This window comes from Bos javanicus, chromosome 5 (genome assembly GCF_032452875.1).
Source record: "Bos javanicus breed banteng chromosome 5, ARS-OSU_banteng_1.0, whole genome shotgun sequence".
Taxonomy (NCBI): domain Eukaryota; kingdom Metazoa; phylum Chordata; class Mammalia; order Artiodactyla; family Bovidae; genus Bos; species Bos javanicus.
The window spans coordinates 105082047-105099903 of record NC_083872.1 but is presented as its reverse complement, the minus strand read 5'-3'; the positions used below and the strand labels follow the sequence as shown (position 1 = coordinate 105099903).

The 17857-nt window shown below is 45.4% G+C and overlaps 1 protein-coding gene across 1 annotated transcript in view; it reads right to left on the bottom strand.

Annotated features, from left to right (window-relative positions):
- The window catches only part of ANO2 (anoctamin 2), a 341322-nt gene that overhangs the window by 41060 nt on the left and 282405 nt on the right, over nucleotides 1-17857 (bottom strand). The window contains exons 18-20 of the mRNA XM_061418167.1: nucleotides 15183-15240; nucleotides 14929-15029; nucleotides 2346-2491 (exon numbers count right to left, since the gene is read on the bottom strand). Of these exons, the coding sequence (XP_061274151.1) occupies nucleotides 2346-2491; nucleotides 14929-15029; nucleotides 15183-15240 (305 nt within the window). The remainder of the gene's footprint in view (nucleotides 1-2345; nucleotides 2492-14928; nucleotides 15030-15182; nucleotides 15241-17857) is intronic.

The following is a 17857-nucleotide window of genomic DNA, read 5'->3' as shown; positions in this document are numbered from 1 at the left end:
TCAGTCACTCAGTCATGTCTGATTTTCTGCAACCCCATGGACTGCAGCATGTCAGGCTTCCCTGTCCTTCATCATCTCCTGGAGTTTGCTCAAACTCAGGTCCATAGAGTCGACAATGCCATCCGACCATCTCATCCCCTGTTGCCCCCTTCTCCTTTTGCCTTCAATCTTTTCTAGTATCAGGGTCTTTTCCAGTGAGTCAGCTCTTCACATCAGATGGCCAAAGTATTGGAGCTTCAGCTTCAGCATTAGTCTTTCCAATGAGTATTCAGGGTTGATTTCCTTTAGGATTGACTGGTTCGATCTTTTTGCTGTCCAAGGGACCTTCAGGAGTCTTCTCCAGCACCACAATTCCTCCCCCTGAGTGCCTTATAAGTGTTTCACGACAACTATCCGGTGAAGTTGGGGTCAGGGTCAGAATTAGAGTGAGGGTCAGGGTCGGGGTCAAGCTCAAGGTTAGGGTTAGCCATTTGCCCAAAGCTGTCCAGCTAACTGGTGACAGAGCCAGGATTTGAACCCAGGGAGTATGGCTCAAGGCTCTCTGCTCTTAATCACTCAAGAGAGGGAGCTTTGAAATAGTCAGCTCTGGAGAGATAGGCAGACAGTTATGTAAACACCTACACAAATAATTGGGTGGTAGGGGAGGGACTTGAGTTGGAAAGTGGAGTTTGAAAGACAGAGCTACAGAGGTTCTGGAGTAAGGAACAAGCCTCTCCCCCACTCTGGCAACAATTTCTTCCTGATAGGATGGCAGACACAGAAGGACATCTGAAATCCAAATGGTTGTGTCTGTGTTAATGCCTGATTCAATGTTGGAGAGGGATGAGAGGTAGAACTTGGTGAGACGTGAAAAGCAGCAGGGGGCCACGTGTTTACACAAACTGGGTCTTGATGTTTTCTGTGTCTATTGCTCCTGAGGCAGGCCTAATGACTGTTTCTTCTTTGGCAAGTTTATTTAGATCTTCTTTGGCAAGTTTATTTAGATGACAAAGCTCAGGATTTGCCTGGAATTTTAAGAGACCCTGGGCTTCCCTGGTGGCTCAGATGGTAAAGAATGCAATACAGGAGACCCACGTTCAATCCCTGGGTGGGGAAGATCCCCAGGAGAAGGAAATGGCAACCCACTCCAGTATTCTAGCCTGAAGAATCCCATGAACAGAGGAGCCTGGTGGGCTGCAGTCCACGGGGTCACAAAGAATTGGACACGACTGAGCAGCTAACACATCTTTTTAGACACCCCAGGGCTAGAACAGAATGTTGTTAGCCATCTGATCTAGACCTTGTCCACTGCTGTACCCTTAACACACACGCATGTGCGCATGCACACACACACACAAACACACACACATACACACTATGAAGAGACAGGATAAATATCAATTAGAAATAACAAGTGAGGTACCTGATACACAGAGGCATGAGTGGCCCCCTGTGAGAAGGGATTAACCAAAGGAGGCTGGAACCATTATGCAAACACAATGAGGGTCTATTGATAGAAAGTACTGAGTGATTCTGTCGTGGGATCTCGTTGAAGCTTCTCCACACACTCTAGATTGAGTCAATATTTAGATGGTACATCTGCCCTCTTGGTCCTCTGTTTTTAATTCATTCGTTCCAAGTCTTGGAAACAGGCTTCTCAAATATCCACCCCAGTGAGAGATCAGGATTATTCACAAGTGGCCAAGCATCTGAAGGCAGCTGGTCCAAGCTGGGACACTGCTCAAGATGGAGAATGCATGGCTCCCCAACCACATCTGAGATGACCGTGTCTACCAGCCTGTGCTACACACACTCCCACTCTCAAGGCTCATCCAAGGGCAATCAGAGATTCTAACTAGAAATACTCCTCTGACCGCCTACCCAAAACATCCTCACCACTTTTAGAGAAAAGCTCACATGTTTTGAGCCCTGCCTGATCAGAGGGAGGGACTCTCCTCTATTCTCCTTGTCAAGATGGATATTCCTTGTCCCAAATGTCAGGGGACTACTTTATTCTTCCTTAATGGAAAGTCCATTCTTAAATTTCAGACTTCTCAATTGCCTCTCATGATAGAAACCATGGAAAGAAACCTAGAGACAAAGCTTCTCATTTGATAGATGAGGAGAGGAGATGCAAAGAGAAGAGGGCTCCATGTGAGTATCAAATGGGTGATGAGGTGCTTCAACTCAAGGCTCCTTATGCCTCTTCCTCCTTAGCTTCCACGTGGCCCTGAAGGTGACATCAGGTAGCCATGAAGCCTTTGAAGGAGTAGACGCTGCCCCAGGGATTTTCCTAATCCACCCCTCCACCCTAGACCCCTTATCTGAACCCACCTCCAGCAGAAGGAAAGTCCATAGGATCTTACTCATTTCCATATACTCTGGCGTCAGTCCAGTGTACGGTTCCAAGCTGTAGTCTAGGTCCCACTGCTCTGGATGCTTTGAATGGGCAGAGTCAGCTTCTTCAGGCTCTGTCTCATCTTTCAGCTTCCGAAATAGCTTCTTTAGCTTCCTGGAAAAGAAAGGGACCAGTCACCAGAAGCCTCTAGAGGAGAGGGTGCGTTCTGCAGACAGAAAAGAGAAAAATGACTGTCTTGATATAGAAGCCACTCTGATCTAAGGACAAGAGAGAGGAATAACAAGGAGACAATCTGAGGTGGTCCTCTGTTAGGATAATAAAAGGATCCCCCACAAAGGATCACGTTTCTTCAAATCCAAAAAGGAATTCTTTCTGCTGTTGGATAAGCAACAGAGAAGTGGCCCTACCTGTCAGATGCTCAGACAGTCCTATTGTCTAATGGGTGGACTACCCACTCTCTTCATGGGGAACAGGGAGTGTTTAGAGAATACTAGAAATGATGCTCTCTTACCAGCTCAAACATTTTCAGGTCTTAATAATATAAATAGCATATGTCCATTCTGTCAGTTCACTCAGTCACATCTGATGTTTTGTGACCCCATGGACGGCAGCACGCCAGGCTTCCCTGTCCATCACCAACTCCTGGAGCTTGCTCAAACTCATGTCCATCGAGTCAGTGATGCCATCCAACCATCTCATCCTCTGTCATCCCCTTCTCCTCCTGCTTTCAATTATGTCCATTAAAGCCAAGCTAAACATTGTCTAACCATGACCACGGGGTAAGCTGCACCCATTCCCCATCCCCCAATTCATATGTGTGAAGCTCTAAGTCCCAGTGTGATTGTACATCAAGACAGGGCTTTTAGGAAGTCATTAAAGTTCAGTGGGGTCATAAAGGTGGGTCCTCACCTACAGGGTTGTTTGCCTTGTAAGAAAAGGAAGAGAGGGACTTCCCTGGCAGTCCAGTGGCTAAGACTCAGTGCTCCCAATGCAGGTTCAATCCCTGGTCAGGGAACTAGATCTCACGACCCCAACTAAGAGCTCGTATGCTGCATCTAAAGATCCCATGTGCTGCAACTAATAAAATACACAGCCAAATAAATAAATACAACTAAAATTCTAATCTCTCTCCACTATATGAGGTTACAGTGAGGACACAGTGATCTGAAAGCCAGGAAGAAGCCCTCACTAGAAACCAAACATGGCCAGTCTTTATCTTGAACTATCAAGTCCCCAGAAGTGTGAGAAAATACACTCCTGTTGTTTAAGCCACCCAGTAGCAGCCCAAGTAGATAAGTCAACTTCATTCAGGATGTTTTTGGTCTAAAATAATAACAAGATAATAATGTCCCAGCCTCTTGGGGTTGGTATGAAGTTGAAGACTCCATAAGCTTTAGTTTTCTTCCCTATAAGATGAGAAATAAATATTAACTAGCCCATTGGGTCAAAGTAGAAAATCTATGTAATACGCTTAATTTAAGGCTTGTTATATGCCAAGAGCTCCATAAATATATCTATCACTGTCCTCCTCCTCCTCTTCATCACAGGAGGATGTAAAGAATGGTTGAGATCCATAGATGCAATAATTAGATAAAATATTTCATAATAAGATAGCAAGCAACAATTCTGTGACCACAAAAAATTAAGAGAAGCCAAAAGGAAGCCTAAAGATCCTGAAGTCAAACAGCATGAATTTAGGAACTAGCTGAGACCCTGACTGTGATTCAGGACAGAGGGAAAGGATGAAGGAAAAAAAAAAAACATAAAGAAGAGAGAGATGAAAAAAGGAAAGAAAAGAAGAGAAGGAGAGAGGGAAGGAGGAAGGGAAGGTCCAGGACCAGAACTCAAACTGAGACTTTCCCTCCAAGTACCAGTAACCAGAGACTTTACCCAAACTTTAGTAAAGAATAATAAATGGTTAGAATTAATCATGGGAAATTAAACACATGCATATATCCCTATTCAGTTCTGAACTGCTACTATGCTACTACGCACAGCTGAATCACTTTGCTGTATACCTGAATCTAACATAATATTGTAAATCACTTATATTTTGGTTTAAAAAATGATAGAACAAAACCAAAACTACATAAGAAATGAAAGATATTTGATGGGGAGTTCCCTGAGGTGGTCCAGTGCAATGCAGGGGATGTGGGTTTGATCCCTATCCAGGGATCTAAGACCTTACATGCTGCAGGACAGCTAAGTTCTCTTGCTGCAACTGCTGACCCCACACACCACAATTAGAGAGTCCGTGAGCTGCAATGAAAGATCCCACATGCTGCAACTAAGACTTGATCAGTCAAATAAATAAATATTTTCTTTAAGACACCACCCTTATGGTAGAAAGTGAAGAACTAAAGAACCTCTTGATGAAAGTGAAAGAGGAGAGTGAAAAAGTTGGCTTAAAGCTCAACATTCAAAAAACTAAGACCATGGCATCCAGTCCCATCACTTTATGGCAAATAGCTGGGGAAACAGTGGAAACAGTGGCTGACTTTATTTTTCTGGGCTCCAAAATCACTGCATATGGTGATTTCAGCCATGAAATTAAAAGATGCTCGCTCCTTGGAAGGAAAGTTATGACCAACCTAGATAGCATATTAAAAAGCAGAGACATTATTTTGCCAACAAAGGTCCATCTAGTCAAGGCTATGGTTTTTCCAGTGGTCATGTATGGATGTGAGAGTTGGACTATGAAGAAGGCTGAGCAACAAAGAATTGATGCTTTTGAACTGTGGTGTTGAGAAGACTCTTGAGAGTCCCTTGGACTGCAAGGAGATCCAACCAGTCCTTCCTAAAGGAGATCAGTCCAGAGTGTTCATTGGAAGGACTGATGCTGAATCTGAAACTCCAATACTTTGGCCACCTGATGCGGAGAGCTGACTCATTTGAAAAGACCCTGATGCTGGGAAAGATTGAGGGCAGGAGGAGAAGGGGATGACAGAGGATGAGACAGTTGGATGGCATCACCGACACAATGGACATGGGTTTGGGTGGACTCCAAGAGTTGGTGACGGACAGGGAGGCCTGGCGTGCTGCAGTTCATAGGTCGCAAAGAATCAGACACGACTGAGCAACTGAACTGAACTGAACTGAAAGGCATTTGATGTGTTTAATGAGGTAATTCAGCTGGGACAGTGGACACTTAAACAAACATCACTCGTCCTGTGTAATGAGTATTAGAAAGGGTAAGATTTAGGAGACGATGGTCAACCCAATCTGCAAGTTTTTCCTGGGGAAGAAATATATAAACGAATCAAATGACAAAAGATGAGCAAAGCAGCAGGAGAGAGAGAGTGCTGTGATGGGGAAAGGTGTGTGTTCTAGACACAGAGAATTATCTGTGCAACAGCCACAGACAGTGTGAGCATGGCTCATTGCAGGACTAAAAGGAATTCAAGATGTTTTGAATGTAGAGTAAGAGACAGAAAGTGATGGAAGATGTCTTGAGAAGTAGCCCAAGCTCATGAAGATGGCCTTTTAAGCCACCTGGATGCTGGCGTGCCAGTGACAGATCAGGGTCACAGAGGCTAGGATGGTTGCCATGGACACAAAGGGAAGCAGAGAGATGGCAACATGCTTCAGAGGTGGGGTTAAGCAAGTGGGGAACTGCAGTTGGGAAGGAAAGAGGGACCAAGGGTGACCTCTGGAGTCCTCAACCAGGTGTGTGGCTTGTTGCAGAGCTGGCTAAGCTGGGGGACACAAGAGAAGAGGGGGAGGACGTGTTGAGACGGAGGGTCTCATGAGACAGTGAAGTAGGGATGCCTGGTAAGCCTTGCTATATGTGGTCTTGTTCTTGTTTAGTTGCTCAGTCATGTCTAACTCTTTGCAGCCCCATGGGCAATAGCCCGCCAGGCTCCTCTGTCCATGGGATTTCCCAGGCAAAAATACTGGAGTGGGTTGCCATGTCCTTCTCCAATATGTGGCCTGGAGCTCTGCAAACAGATAGAAGTTAGAGCTAGAGACCCAAGAACCATCACAGACAGAACAATAGAAACCCTCACAATAAACATGTCTGTGGGTGGAGTGGAGGGGAAGGAACCTTCCAAGGAGAAAAAACAGAAGGAAAGAGGAGTCACGGGAACAGATGCTCAACCATGAGACCCCACGGCCAACGTGGAGGGCAGATGGAAGAAAGACAGGGTGGTCAGCCGTGCGCTGCGCTGTGGGCAGGTCCCAAAGCCCATAAAGTTCTTACGAACCCTCTCCTTCCCAGGAGCCTCCCTCCAGGAGATCCCAGTCCCCATTAAAAATATGAATAAAGGAAGTCCCTCCAGTGCAGGATTTACCAGGAATCCTGCACATTGTATCATACACAGATGGGCTGTGTGGAAAGCCTCAGATGGTGATTCCGACCGTACGATGCACTCCCTTGTTAAAATAACTCCTTTGATGTTACCCTCGTCTCCTTTTCATCTGCTCTTTCTCTGTCCCTTGTTAATGACAAGTTTCAGAAACTGTGTCCAGAACCCTGAGCCTTCCTCCTGTGTGTGCCCTACAGGCTCACCCTGAGACCACGGTGACCTTCGGTCACACTTTGCCTTCTTCCCTCACCCCCAACCAGAGGAATCCGGGCCCCGGGCAGGCTTCTAATGCCCCTGGCTCCACAGACCTCAAGCCTCATGAAAGAAGGCAGAACTGAGCCTGGGATGGGGCACAAGAAGAGAAACACATCAACCTCTGAGTTGTGTATTCCTCTTCTTGACATGGGACAGGATTCAAATTTGTTCCTTAAACCTCTGATTCACGGCCAGATTCCACTGTACTGAGGGGAACACACACCTCCCTCTCCTGTGATCGCTTTAAAGAGAGACTGTTTTATGTCCCGAAATATAAGACATCACATTTATCAAAAAAAGAAGAAAGTTTACAAAATCTTCCTGGCTGTGTCCAGGGGTATGTTGCAGCTGTTTGGGGATGTGATCTGGTGCTTCTAGAAAGAATAGGGACCAGGAGACATTTTGACAGTGGATCTATTAATCCATCTGCTCTGTCCATCCCAGACGTTACTTGGGAAAGAATCTGACACCTGAGAAAAACAGCGTTTACCCCTTTTTTCTCTCTCCCTCTCTTTCATACACACACACACACACACACACACACACACACACATTCATCTCCATGAATGATAAAAGCCATTTTCTATTTGCTTCATGGAATACTGGAGATGAGTTCAAGATAAAATTATAGTGAAGCTGGGATGTACTGTGGTGTGTTTCGGGATCTAAAGTCCATTTTGCACAAACACAGGTGGGTGGCATGTGTGGGTGTGTGTGGGGGTGTGTGAGTGTGGTGAGGGAGATGAGGACAGCCCCCATCAAGGGACTCAGGAAATAAGTAGCACAGGATTGGATCCTGCCCTGCCGCCAGCCATATCTGAAGTCATGCCAGAAGGAGCTGCCAATGAGCATTATTCTGAGTCCCGTTGTGTTGAAAACCACCTGCCTCCCCTCTGGAAAGCACGTCACAACGTCAGGCCCAGGCAGCCTGGGGCTGACTGGCCAGACCACACAGCTTCGGCTTCATTCCTCATCATGTCCTCACTGGTTACAGAGTTGCCCCCAGTTTGGCTGCCTTCACTGAAAGCACTTCATTTTTACACCTCCAGGGACATGCTTCTGTTTGGATGGTGCCTAGACAGAGCTGGCCTTCCATGGGGGCCCTGAGTGGGGCCCCTAGAAAATTTAGGGGTAACAAGGGAGAAATCTGGAAGCTAAAGATCCTTATCTGAGATCCCAAAGGGCAGGTGTACAGTATTCATGGACACACCTGGTATCTGTGCCAGCCTTGGGGAGATCCATGGGATGAAGAGGCGAGAACATTACTCTAAGCCAATGTCTCCCAAGCAAAGGACAAGCTCCACTTGCAGTTCATGGCATGTTTTTGAAAGGTCTCTAGACTTGGTCTTGGGCTTCACTGGTGGCTCAGATGGTAAAGCGTCTGCCTGCAATGCAGGAGACCCGGGTTTGATCCCTGGGTTGGGAAGATCCCCTGGAAAAGGAAATGGCAACCCACTCCAGTACTCTTGCCTGGAAAATTCCATGGACTGAAGAGCCTGGTAGGCTACAGTCCATGGGGTCACGAAAAGTCGGACACGACTGAGCGACTTCACTTTCACTTTCACTAGACTTGGTCTTACATCTCCTTAGAGGACCTGGGAGAATTATTCCCTTTACTGCTCTCAACCCATCCCTCTGATTGCATGCCTGGAGAAAACCCCAGTCCACCCCTGGTATGCCGTTAATAGCTCCACGGCACTTGCATGACTTCCTTTTCAATAAAGAGAATGCAGATCTTACACTAAGATCAATGATTAATAATGGATCATTTTTATTGTATTTCTTTCTACTGCTATTTGCTATTCAGGGTGACTGATAGGGTTAGTTTTCCATTTTCAGAAATGAGATGGACTTAAAAAGTGAATTGGTTTAGAGAAAATTAATATGCAAATAGCTGTTTAGGTAAATGTGAGTGAAAGTCACTCAGTCATGTTCCACTCTTTGTGTCTAGGTAAATAATGGAAAACAATTTAGAAGTTGCTGACAGTGACTAAAGATTGGGAAACAATCTAATAAAGAAGCCTGCTGGGCTGGTCGACTTGAGAAGCCACCAGAATTGTAGTGGTAGTGCTTTTTACAATACACAAGCATGCACGCATGCACACACAGGGAATCTAAGGAGAACACTGCATTCTCAGAGAGATAGATAAGTTAGAGCCAAGTACCTGGCTTACTAACAAAGGTCAGTTCAATAGTCTTTAACATTTTAAAATTTTCTTTGGACAAATCTAGAAAATTGCTTTCAGAAGTAGACAATGAATGTAAAAGATGATCAATCTTACATGTATAATCATATTTTTTACCAAATATTCTTATTCAGTATGATCACCTACTTAACTCCTCAGACTTGCTTTTGTTTTTTAAAAATCAAGTCTGGCCTCTAAGATTAATATTAATCTCCGTGAAGGAAAAACAAAAATTGGATGCAGGTATCTGAAGGTACCTAAAGAGCCACCATGAGCCACAAGTCTTTGGTCCCAGAACAGAAGAGAAAAAAGTCATCCTGAGTCCTGACAAGGTCTCTTCCCTGGACTTGAAACACTCAGACAGCATGACTTGTAAACACAAAAGCCAATGACACTCGGGAACACCTTGGCTGCCTGTAACGCCCAAGAATGGCTCTTCCTTTCTCAGTTGCCCATGTTTTCTCTTTTCTAGAAAGCCGAGTGTATAAGCAAGATGTATTTTTACATAACCATGTATCTTTCTAGAATAACTTCCCCAAGGTTTTACAGTGAGTATTTTGTAATGCCTAGATTTAAAACCAGATCTGTTGACAAAAATCTCTATCCTACAGAGATGCACTGCCTCCATCAAAGAATTAAAAGCCATTAGATCCAGTTTTTATAATTTATAATATTCCTTCCTCACCATCAGGCTCAGCTGTCATTTCTCTTTTGCCTATTACAGACCCCCATTTTTTTCTTGCTTTACCTTATGTTTCTCAACTTTGTCATATATAAGGATACTGCCAGGTGCATGAACTTTGGGTTGGATGAGTCTAATCCACTGAGAGTGGGCTCTGGGTGGAGCGTGGAAGACCTATTAACCAAAATCACGGTGATTGCAGGTGAACAAATTCAAATCACAATCTGTAGAATTACTGAGAACTTTGCTTCCCTTGTGGCTCAGCTGGTAAAGAATCCGCCTACGATGCAGGGGACCTGCATTTGATCCCTGGGTTGGGAAGATCCCCTGGAGAAGGGAAAGGCTACCCACTCCAGTATTCTGGCCTGGAGAATACCATGGACTACAGTCCTTGGGGTTGCAGAGTCGGACGCAACTGAGCTACTTTTACTTTCACTTTGAAGATAATAGACTGTAAGGCTTGGTGGAAGAAATTTTGCTCTACATCCCTGAATTCAGCTACCTGATTAGGCTATGCTGCTGCTGCTGCTGCTGCTGCTGCTAAGTCACCTCAGTCGTGTCCGACTCTGTGTGACCCCATAGACGGCAGTCTTCCAGGCTCCTCCACCCCTGGGATTCTCCAGGCAAGAACATTGGAGTGGGTTGCCATTTCCTTCTCCAACGCATAAAAGTGAAAAGTGATTAGGCTATATGTGTCCATTAACATACTAGAGATGATTAGATAGCATCACCGACTCAATAGACATGAATCTGAGCAACTCTGGGAGATAGTGAAGGATGAGGAGCCTGGCGTGCTGCAGTCCATGGGGTCACGAACAGTCAGACACAACTTAGGGACTGAATAGCAACAGACTAAGAACCAAAATGAGGAAAAAAGTCCTTCTGAAATAGAAGTGACTTGTCTTGGAATCAGCAGTGACCAGTTTCATTGACTAGAGGAGAGGTTCATAGAATGCTAGAGCTGAAATGACAATACCTTAGAGATTATTACATAATTACATACTAAACATATATTACATTATGAATTGTTAAATCCTTTTCATCAAGAGATGAGGACAGTGAGACATAGGAAGTGACTAGCTCACAGCTCTATGAATTACTATGCAAATACCACCAATTAAAGGGTGGCATATTAAACACACATCAAGCATAAGGAAGAAAATTTAGTCTGCAAGGAAAACAGCCGTGTGTAGGTTTCATCTGTCATGGAGCTGATGGAATTGATGGTTGGGGAACATCCAACACATGGCTGATTTCTTTCCTCTCTTACACTCTAAAAGGACTTCCGGATGCAGCGTGGATGGGCTAAGTGGTAGAACAGATGCCCGGGAAAGAAAAAACGGGCATCTCACACCCACAAGCTGTATCTAATGCCATCCCATGTACTGGAAAGACAGGTGTTTCCCCCAGATGTTTGGAGGGTAGCCGTGGTGGACGGGCTGGTCTCACAGCTTCAAAGGGGCACATCTTTTTCGTCTGCCTATGTCCTGGATGTTGGTCCATAACAAATGTGTTCTCTCTGAGATGCTAAGCTCCTAGAGCACAGGCACCACGTGTCCCACCGGCGTTACTTGATGACTATCACGGAATGACTGTCAGTCAGAAAGCTGAGACCCAGGCATCATTTCAGAGGGCTGAGCTTCTCAAGACTGATGATTTCCTGACTGAGGACCGGAGACTGGCTGAAGCAGACAGAGATGCCGGTCAATGTTCTCCTCCATCTCCTCCAAGAAAGATCACCTGCCCAAGTGCTCCCTGAGGCTGTCCCAGTGTGGGGACAGAAAAACAGCCGGACTGATGGTGGGTGATGGTGAGACCCATTCTGAGCACTGGGACGGCACAGTGTTCTGAGCGAATATGCAGGATTCTCATTAAAAAGGGTTTTCTTTCCAGATAACTTTGGTTTTCTCCGTTATAATTTTAGCTCTCTGTGTTTCTGAGAAAGACCAAAGAATAGCTTCCTCTGGGAACCTTTCAGGCAGTCGCTGCTCCTATAGGAGCAGTGACCAGGGTTGCTTTTCATGGAGAAAGGAGTTGGAACATATATATTTGCTAATTGCCCCAATCAGCTCAAGGAACCTAGGGCTCAGCGACCCTTAAGCAGACTGAGAGAGGTTCTGGGCTCCTGCCATGACCCTGGCATGCCCCAGGTCCCATCATGGGACCACCACAACTTCTCCTTTAAGCCACACGCGAGTTAGGAAGTGTCTGATAAATCTGTATGTTGTTTGTTTAGAGAAGATATCCACACCCAGGGGAAACTGTTTCTTTAAATGGCAGACCAACTGGTTACATGTGACAGTGACAGCCTTCTTTCAAGACACAGACACAGTTGCCTGCTTATGAAGCCTTCCTTGACGGCTCTGAAATGCCTGGCCTTCACTTGTCTGAATTCTGACAGAGTCAAACCACACAGAGAACATGCAGTCACACACAGTCTATTCTGCCTCCCAAACTAAAAACACTCATCTCTGAGAAGGCAAGGACCATTGCATATATATTGCATACAAATCTTTTTTTTTTTAAGACCGTAGATCTTCTTTTTAAAACATTTATTTGGCTGTGCTGGGCTTTAGTTGCAGCAGGCAGGATCTAGTTCCCTGACCAGGGATCAAACCCAGACCCCCTGCATTGGGAGCATGGAGTCCTAGCCACTGGACCACCAGGGAAGTCTCAAACATTTTGTGTATAGGTTAAACCAAGAGGCCTGTGTTACAGACTGACTGTGTCCCCTCCAAAATCCATATCATGAAGTCCTAACTGGCAATGTGATGGTATTAGGAGGTGGGGCCTCTGAGAGTTCATTCCGTTTAGATGGAGCTTCCCTGGTGGCTCAGAGGTTAAAGCATCTATCTGCAATGCAGGAGACCTGGGTTCGATCCCTGGGTTGGGAAGATCCCCTGGAGAATGGAATGGTTACTCCAGTATTCTTGTCTGGAGAATCCCATGGACAGAGGAGCCTGGTGGACTGCAGTCCATGGGATCACAGAGACAGATAGGACTAACTTAACAGCAACTAACACTTTCACTTACTCGGTTTAGATTAGGCCATGAGGGTGGGGTCCCGTTTTGGGATTAGTGCCCTTATATTATAAGAAGAAGGTGCCAGAGCTCTCTTTCTCTCCATATATATACAGAGAATGGGTCACATGAGCTTACATGGGATGGCAGTCCTCATCAGAACCAAACTTGCAGCACCTTAATCTTGAACTTCATGGCCTCCAGGGCTCTGAGAAATAAATGTCTGCACTAAGCCACCCAGTCAGTGTGATTTTGTTACAGCAACTCAAGCTGATGAAGACAGCTGGGAAGGCTCAGACTGCAGTTTTTGTGGGTTTAGCTCTGTGATATCCAATTCTCATTTTTCACTCTGAGCCATCTGAGCTGAGAGATGGAGGCAGTAGCATTCCCTGCAAGCCCTCCTGCAGTGTGGACAGTGTTGCTCCTGATCCTGTAGCACAGAGCCTGGCTCTCTATCCCTCAAATCTTATTCTGTTCATATTGTTCTCAAATTCCTTTGCTGCTTACACTAGTCAGAGTGGACTCCAAGGTCTGCCACTGAGACCCCAGCTCAATGACATGAACAAATATAGCTGGAAAGAAAGGGATTAAACCAGTTTCTTTACTGCAGGACTTCTCAGAACCATTCAAATAACACGCAGAGTAAATCTCCGAGAGGGAGACAGAGCAAGTGGCAGCATCTTCACTTAACCTTAAGGGGACTATCTGGCAAACGCATCCCAGAATGGATGGAACCTTGCAGGTTTGCAAAGAACTCCAAGTCTGGTACAAACTGTCTGTCCAGTCCTTCCAAACAGGATTGGCTCAGCCTATAAGAGTTACCCCAATTTTCTCTGTCATTCCCTGGCTCTCTGATGCCAGGCTAGCTGAAAATATCCCCTGAAACAGATTTGTTTACACCAAAAAAAAATAAAAATAAAATAAAAAGCCATAAAAACAAAAGGCAGAGAGAGCCACATTTTCTCTGCCTGAAGGTAGATCTTCACCTGTTGCATCCACTTTTGGGTCCAGTGGCTGTGTGTCTGTGTTTATTTTCATGACTATCTCAATGCAAAACCTAACGAAAGAAGGACTTGTATGACATCTGTATAAAACCATGTGGGAGGGGAAGGGAGAGAATCCACAGGAAAATCCAGCCTGTGTTTCACCAGCTATGCATCCTTCCTCTCTGAAGACCATGTGTGCTACAGTTCCTTAGAGATTTTTCTAAATGCTTACATTGGGGTTCAATCTTTCATATTCACCCATCTACTATAGTTCTTTTTAATTTGGGGGAACTCAGTTCCCCAACCAGGGATTGAACCTGAGCCTCCTGCAGTGGAAGCATGGAGTCTTAATCACTGGACCACCAGGGAAGTACCATCTACCATACTGAAAGGCTCTTTTACTTGCTCACTGGGAGGACACAGCATTGAAAGCATGATGCACTTTGAAGTCAGAGATATCTGACTCTCAGCTGTGTCATTTACTGTTATGAGTACTAATTGTTGTTGTTTAGTTGCTCAGTCACGTTCGACTCTTTACAATCCCATGGACCGTAGCCAGTTAGGCTCCTCTGTCCATGGGATTCTCCAGGCAAGAATACAGGAATGGGCTTCCTTCTCCAGGGGATCTTCCCAACCCAGGGATTGAATCCACGTCTTCTGCATTGCAGGCAGATTCTTTACCACTGAGTCATCAGGGAAGCAAGGGCTTAATCCTGCTGAGGCTCTAACATCCCAAATCAGATTGGCAAACAAAAAATGCAGGAGGGGTACTACGTCATGGGGAAGCTATTGGAGAACGGACAGAGGAGTGCTTTCTAGGTGACTCAGTGGTAAAGAATCCACCCGCCAATGCAGGAGACGCAAGAGACATGGGTTCTAACCTTGGGTCATGAAGTGACCTGGAGTGAAAAATGGCAACCAACTCCAGTATTCTTGCCTGGGAAATCCCATGGACAGAGGAGACTGGCGGGACTACAGTCTATGGGGTTGTAAAGAAGTTGGACACAACAGAGTGACCGAGCATGCACGGACAGAGGAGTGAACAGCCACCCTATCTTAGAAGAGCAGAGGCCCTGAGATCTTTCTGGAAGTCTGACTCTGCCAGGCTCAGCCCTAGCAGCCAGGAGAGGGGTGAGCAGAGCTCTTTACTCACGGGACTCCGATCTCAAAGATGTTGTTCTGGATCAACTGCTTCCCCAACATGATGATGCTGAGTTGGATGCACAGCTCCATGAGGCAGCCCCCGGGGGCGCACTGCAGGATGAGAAGATGCCAGAAGGGACATCAGTCAGGCAAGGGCATGAGCTAAGCCAAGCTGCAGTGCAGATATAAGCATGGGTGGGGCCGGGGCAGGAGGGACACCTATGAGCCACCAGCCAGGCAGGAAAAACCAGCAGCTATACTTGCCTCTTCCATGCGGTAACCATCAAACACATAAACGTAGCTTCCGGGTCTACCGACAAACCTGGAAGGGAGAAGTGTGGGAAGAGTTAGGGAAAGAAAGGAAGTCCGGGCTGCCCGAGGGTGTGTCTCCCCAGTGGACCAGCCACTGCCCAATGTCCTCCTAGAAAGAACTGGCCAGGGCAATGCTACTCCTCTGGGAAGGAGTTCACACCGGTTATCAGCTAACAATCACCCACCTTTGACTTGGTCACATCCCAGGGCAGAGGAGTTGAGGCCAGGTGTGGTGTGGAGTTGAGGCAGTCATGTGTGTGTGTGTGTGTGAGATCATTTCAGAGCCTAAACACAACAAAGTTCGTCTTGTCTTAGCAGGTACATGTGTGCTAAGTTGCTTCAGTCGTGTCCAACTCTCTGTGACCCTGTGGACCACGGTCCACCAGGTTCCTCTGTTCCTGGGATTTCCCAGCCAAGTGGGCTGCCATGCCCTCTTTGTCTTTAAGTGTACTGTCCTGCAACTTCCTCCGTCAACTGATTTCTATAACTATCCATTGGGATGGACATGTACAGACTGCTATAGTTTAAATGGATAATCAACAGGAACATACTGTATAGCACAGGGAACTCTGCTCAATGCTATGTGGCAGTCTGGAGGGGAGGGGAGTTTGGGGGAGAATGGATACATGCATACATATGGCTGAGTCCCTTCGCTGTTCACCTGAAACTGTCACAACATTGCTCATTAATCAGCTATACTCCAATACAAAATAAAATGTATTTTTTAAAAAAAGAATTGAGTTCTGACTGCAATTCCTCCACAAGGGCTTCTGATTTCCCAGGAAATAAAGGCCAAGATGGACTAAAACTGCAAGTGGAGATTCTTGGGACCAGAAACGAAAAATTCAGACTTCTTACTGAAAATACTCAAAGGAATGGAAGAAGCCTGTCTCATTCCTCTTCTAAGATCTAAGGGTTTAATATTAGGGAATAAGAAGATTGAGCAGGGAGGTGGAGAGGTACCAGCCAACCATGGAACCAGACAGGCCAATAGAAGAATCCTACTTTCTTGAAATGTTATCCGCTCACCCATCTCCCGAAATCTTGCTCATCTATTGGAGGCTCAGCTTGACTTCCCCTCTTGGTGCAGTCTTTCTGTCTCTGTTCATAATTAAGTGTTCCCCTAACACTTTCTTTCCACCTCTTCTTACAGCACTTACTGCAGACTGCAGTGTGCTGTTGCCAAGACTCTCTCTCTCAGTACACTACAAGTTTATCTAAGGGTCAGAGCCCTATGATTTTTTTTCCTGGAATATCATATGTATGCATGTTTCTATTTATATTAAATCTAGACATAAATCACCAAAGAAGTATATAATCATTAACATGGAGAACCTCTCTGCTACTATAATTTCATGAGCCTCAAGTGCAGAGGTCCTGAGAAGGAGTAGTGGTTTGGGTCACAAACACATTTATAGGAAATTATAAAGTGTGCATGATGACAGTCTTGCTATCACTGCCTGCTTGATGAGCTCTCAGTTCTAAGGAAGCTTCCTGACTTAGCTGATGCCTAAGGGAAAATCTTGGAGGTTCCTAGCTGATCTGACCACAAATGATACTTATCAGAAGTGATTTATGCCCAGGATTATTATATAATAAAGAATATGACTGGTCGTTGTCCTTGGTCCCTGGGAAGACTCTCTAAATTCTTGGAATTTCCTGATAAGAGTGTCTTTATTATTCTTGGTGGGCCCCTGGGAATAGACCTAAGTTTACGCTAATGAGGTAATTCTTTTTCTTTTTAAGATTTTTAAAATTGGAGTATAACTGCTTTACAATGTTGTGTTAGTTTCTGCTGTACAACAGCATGAACCAGCTGTATGTATACATATATCCCCTCCCTTTTGAGCCTTCCTCCTACCCCCAACCCCGCATCCCACCCCTCATCACAGAGCACTGAGCTAAGCTCCCTGTATTACACAGCATCTTCCCACTAACTATTAAAATATATTTACACATGATATTGTATATATGTCAAAGCTACTCTCTCAATTCATGCCCCACCCTCTTCTTCCCCATCGTGTCAAGTCCTTTGTCTATATCTGCATCTCTATTCCTGACCTGCAAATAAGATCTGTACCATGTTTCTAGATTCCATACATATGCATGAATATATGATATTTGTTTTTCTATTTCTGACTTAACTTCACTCTGTATGACAGACTCTAGGCTCATCCACATCACTACAACTGATCTAATTTTGTTCCTTTTTACGACTATTATTCCACTGTATATATGTACCACAATTCTTCATCCATTCATTCAGGATCATGGAGGCCAATGCCAGAAAGACCAACCACAGGATTAATGAGTTGGGGCTTTGAGCCAAGTAAAGGCAGCCTGACCTCAGGTGAGAGAGAGGGACTGAAGACTAAGTTCAATTACATGAGCCATGATTCATTCAATGATGCCTGGATAATGGGATCCCAATAAAAACTCCGGACACTGAAGCCTGGATGAGCGGGTGGTGGTGCACGTCGATGTGCCAGGAAGCGGACATCCTGAGGACATGTAAGCTTCTTTCCAGGATGCTCCTAGGCCTTGCCTTATGTGTCTCCCATTTGCCAGTTCAGACTTGTAACCCTTTGCTGTAATTACACTGTAACTTTAGGGACAGCACATCCCAA